This window comes from Mus pahari, chromosome 10 (genome assembly GCF_900095145.1).
Source record: "Mus pahari chromosome 10, PAHARI_EIJ_v1.1, whole genome shotgun sequence".
Classification (NCBI taxonomy): domain Eukaryota; kingdom Metazoa; phylum Chordata; class Mammalia; order Rodentia; family Muridae; genus Mus; species Mus pahari.
The window spans coordinates 17,927,132-17,932,104 of record NC_034599.1 but is presented as its reverse complement, the minus strand read 5'-3'; the positions used below and the strand labels follow the sequence as shown (position 1 = coordinate 17,932,104).

General features: G+C 45.8%; 1 protein-coding gene across 9 annotated transcripts in view; it reads right to left on the bottom strand.

Annotated features, from left to right (window-relative positions):
• Nucleotides 1–4,973, bottom strand: part of Bbs9 (Bardet-Biedl syndrome 9) — a 418,538-nt gene that overhangs the window by 299,153 nt on the left and 114,412 nt on the right. For all 9 annotated transcript variants that reach the window (XM_021206054.2, XM_021206053.2, XM_029543257.1 and 6 more), the window contains one exon: nt 324–408. In XM_021206054.2, coding sequence (XP_021061713.1) covers nt 324–408 — 85 coding nt within the window. The remainder of the gene's footprint in view (nt 1–323; nt 409–4,973) is intronic.

Sequence of the window (4,973 nt, the reverse complement as noted above, 5' to 3'; positions counted from 1 at the left end):
GGAGGGAGGGAGGGAGGGAGGGAGGGAGGAAGAAAGGATAAAACAGAAATTTTTAAAAATGAGTTTAAAGTTTTGTGTTAATTTATAATCTCTTCAATGAAAAGTGGCGCCACCCAGCCATTTACAGTTGCAGTGCGCCACACTGTATTCTGATGCATTTCGGCATGTGGGCAGACATGTTCTACAGCACAGCAATAGCCAATTCAATTCCTGGTCATTGTACAGCTGATAAAGAGAAATTGTCAAACTACATTTTTAATTTTCTTCCAGGAATTCTCTACAAATATGACTATGAGTAGCATTACTGAGTTCTATAGACTTACAACTAGCCGTTTTCCAGAACCAAGTTTTTGCTGTTCCATCTCCTGCTTCTTGTCTGCATCCGTGGCAAAGGCAAGTACCTGGTACCTGTTTGAGGAGATGGCAAAGGATAAGTGACATCATAAGTTTTAAAGTAAAAATCACTTTAAACTTCAAAGGTACACAGTCCATAAATGCTGGGAACCAAAATTTCTTTAGTTCTAAGGCCTATATATTTCTGGTTAAATTTTAGTGAGTTTTATTATGATGCACAATATGAATATTCATGGTGATGTCACTACTGTGAAGCCAGCACTACTGTTAGCTCTCGAGAGAACTTCATGTAGCAAATGACAGGCAAGAGAGCCTAGCACCTGAATACCACATGCCCAAAAGAGCGTAAATACTGTGGACCAGTGACTGTCACGGAAACGATTAACACAGACTCTACAGAAGCATCACACTCAACCCTCCCCAGGCAAACCCCTGACTGCGTGAGTTTAGAGATGATGCACTAAAGCACAGCATCTGGGAATGCTGAGAAACACAAGCACACACACCAACTTGGCATGGGGCTATCAGAAATAAAATGGTTCATTTAAGTGATGTGAGGAGATGCCCAGAGAGGCCAGGATGGCAGAGCTGCCGGGCAACAGTCAGTGCTGGGCTTTGTTGATGTTTTATTACATGAAGGGGAACTGACAAGTCACTCACCCTGCCGAAGCTTCCTGTCTATTAAAGTATTTGTCACTAGTACAGCACCTGCAGTGTACATGCTGCTAATCCCTCATCCAAAGTGTTTGGGGTAAGCGTGTGTAAGAGCTCAGAGGAGGCTGGAAACCATGCTCAGTCTTACAGTCTCAAAGCATAATGAAAACTTCCAAAGTGCTGCAAAATCCAAGCTTTGTCAAGCATGTCAATGCTCAAAATGTTTGGCTGACGAAGACTTTCAGACTAAGAATGCTCAAGCTCTATCACATTCCCAAGTATTGATAAAAGGCTTGAAAGACATAAAGACAGATTCAGATTTATGGAGACGGACAAATCAATGACTCGCCAGATAGTTGATACAGTCTCAATAGTGGACTTTAGGAAGGATCTGTACATACTCTACAGTTTCCATTTCAGTGATAACATTTAGCTCAAGCCATTCTCTAAAACAATTTGTAATATCACTCAATATATAAAGTTACCCAATAAAGTTTAAGTTCCCTTATTTCCTATTAATTAATGGGATATTTTTAGAATAACCTACTTTAAGTTAGAAAAGAAAACTTTAAACAAATTCCTTTTCTTCCTAGTAAATCACAGTTATTTATATTGATCTTCTAGGGCTAAGGCAAAACTTAAAAATAGATATATCCAGACAACTCATATCAACTAAGACATAGACGTGGAAGACCTCAAGGCCAGCAGCCGGGCAGGGCAATGACCTCACATGCACAGTGCACAAGCCCAACCACAGCACTGAAATGCTCTGTTCAAATAGCATGCGCTACTATGGTTTGAATATGTCCCCGCAAATCATGTGTTACAAACTCCATCTCCAAAGTGTGACAGGCTTGGGTAAAGGAACCAATTAGATGGTCATCCACACTCTGGAATGTGGTGATTTGATAAATTTTTCCATGGGCCCGTGTATCTGATACTGGTCCACAGCTACCGATGCTATTTAAGAAGGTTGGGCAAATCAAAATGACCCTGAGATTCCACCTCACACCAATCAGAGTGGCTAAGATCAACAACTCAGGTGACAGCAGACGCTAGTAAGGATGTGGAGAAAGAGGAACACTCCTCCACTGCTGGTGGGACTGCAAGCTGGTACAACCACTCTGGAAATCAGTCTGGTGGTTCCTCAGAAAATTGGAAATAGTTCTACCTGAAGACCCAGCTAGACCCCAATAGGTTCTTGATTGTGTCAATAAAGACAGTGGAAGCCAATCGTTGGGCAAAAGGAAAAAGGTGGGACTTCTAGGTCTTAGGAAGAAGTGAAAGGGTCAAGAGGGAAAAGACAGAGCAGGTGGTGGAGCGGAGGAAGCGGCAAACATGTAGGTCTCAGGGAACCTACGGTTTGTAGCCTCTGCCATGGGCAGAGGCCCAGGAGGGTGGGCAGGGTATTTTCACCCAGCCACTGAGTTATCTGGCTAGTTTTAAAATAGTAAGGCTGCCTGGTGCTTTCCATCTACAGCGACTAAGGTGGGCGGGAGAAAGGGAACAGCAGGGGCAGTCATTGGTAGCTTGGTGGAGCTAGCCTCAAGAGGCTGAGAGAACTCAAGCAGAGCCTCAAGAGGCTGAGAGAACTCAAGCAGAGCTCTCAAGAAAGAGCTAGCATATTTTTAAAATTCCACACAGCAGGGCATGGGAAACCTCTAGGAGGTCCCAGATACCAGGGATGCGGAGAGGCAGCAGGGCCCAGTGAGGATGACATAGCTGAAATGCCCAACAGCAGGGAGCTAGAACCTGAACAGACCACCTCCAGTAGATAGGCATGGCCCCCAGTGGAGGGATGGGGCCACCCACCCATCTCAACATTTTTAACCCAGAATTGTTCCTGTCTAAAGGAAAGACAAGGACAAAAAATGAAGCAGAGACTTAAGGAAAGACCATCCATAGACCTTTCCAAGTGTGATCCATGCCACCCAGACACCAAACCAGGACACCATTGCTGATGCCAAGATGTACTTGCAGACAGGGGCCTGGTATGGTTGTCCTCTGAGAGGCTCTACCATCACCCAACTAAGACACTAAGACAGATACAGATACTCACAGACAACCACTGGACTGAACACGGGGACCCCAACGGAAGAGTTAGAGGAAGGACTGGATGACCTGAAGGGGTATTACAACCCCATAGGAAAAACAACAGTATCAACTAACCCAGGCCCCTCAGAGCTCTGGACGTTGTACATCGTGGTGCGCACTAGGCTCCGCACCACGATGTACAACGTCCCCCCCCCCCCCCCAGCTACCTTGTCTGGCCTCAGTGAGGCGCTTCGTCCTGTGGATGCCCCAGAAAAGGGGGATGCTAGAGGGGTGAGGTGGGTAGGTGGGTGGGGGAAACGAACCCTCTTAGAGGCTTAGGGGAAGAGGGGTGGGGTGGGGAGTCATTGAGGGGAGACTAGGTAGGAGGGAGAGGGTATGAGTCTCGCAAAGCCAAGCGTTAAAGTGTGCAGCTGCAGAAACTGTCTACACCTCAACTTTGAACTGACCTTCAAAACCCCAATGCTTCCAAAGGTGACCAAAAAATATCAGATCTCAGATTCCAAGCTCCAGAAAGGGGGCGGAAACAGTGTGCAGATATGACCTGAGAACACAGATCTGGTCCTACTGTAAAGCAATCCTCAAGCAAGTAATTACACAGGTAGTTTACTTCCTGCAGACTCCAACCTACCAGGGGATGACAAGGATATTAATGAGATTATTACAAAAACCCAAAGCTCATTGAGCCCTTTGAAGCTTTTTATATGGCTACAAAGAGTCATGATTCATCTGAGGTCAGTGAGCTCCAGGAGTAGCCTCATTAACATCAGGTCAGCAAGAACAGGCACAACCAGTCTTGACTCCTGATTCCAAATCTGACCCCTTTCTCTTCCTGAAGACAGGAGTAGGGGGTTTTATTCCTTGAACAGCTGACAGTAATTTAGATGACAGCCAACCCATGACAGTATGTCTCTTAGGGTTCTTCCTTAACACCTCTTAACTATGACCAAGAACTGACATCCAATCCCAAGCAGACTTGGAAAATCGGAAACAAAGAAAGCACGCATCTTTTTCCTACAATCAAGTGCTTGGTGGTACTAGATAAGGAACAACAGCCCTTTTTCGACTGCTGAAGAAGTATCCAAGCCCAGGACAGGAAGACACTGCCAAGAGTATCAGAAGTGTACTGAGAACTGAAAGGTGCTGATCACAGCCACCGTCAGTCCGGTGCACTGGTGGCACTTTGGCTCAGCCACAAATGCTTAACTGATCCATGTAATGCCAATGGTAAATGCGGTCACTTGACTTAGTGCCCTGCCATATCACACCATAGAAACTGAGGCACGTGGCTGAAATAGGATTGCTGTATGACAGACTACAGAAGTAAGCTCCCCAAATCATTCACTTTCAAATGAAACCCAGTTGCCATCTCAAAGAGTACCAATCAATTTGGTCAAGATTTGACTGGAGAACTTAACTATAAACCATAACTGTGTAGAGTGCTGAGCTGTCCATTCCCACTGTCACACAAGTATTTTTATCATGTGGATGAAAATTACTTTCATTAAAAAATGCCAGGAACAAAATAGCTTTCCAGATTTACATGTGTTTCCATTTCTCCATAAAGTGAATGCGACACATCTACCATCAGCAAAGAAGGAGCACAGACCTCTAAGGATGCACGATTCCCGCCATCGAGGGGTAGTGAGCACAACCTACAAGTCCAGTAGAGTGAAAGCATGCAGTGCTACAAGGCTGATGGATGTCCCTGGAGCACTATCAGGATGGTGGGCATCCCTAGAGCACTATCAGGATGGTGGGCATCCCTGGAGCACTATCAGGATGGTGGGCATCCCTGGAGCACTATCAGGATGGTGGGCGTCCCTGGAGCACTATCAGGATGGTGGGCGTCCCTGGAGCACTATCAGGATGGTGGGCGTCCCTGGAGCACTATCAGGATGGTGGGCGTCCCT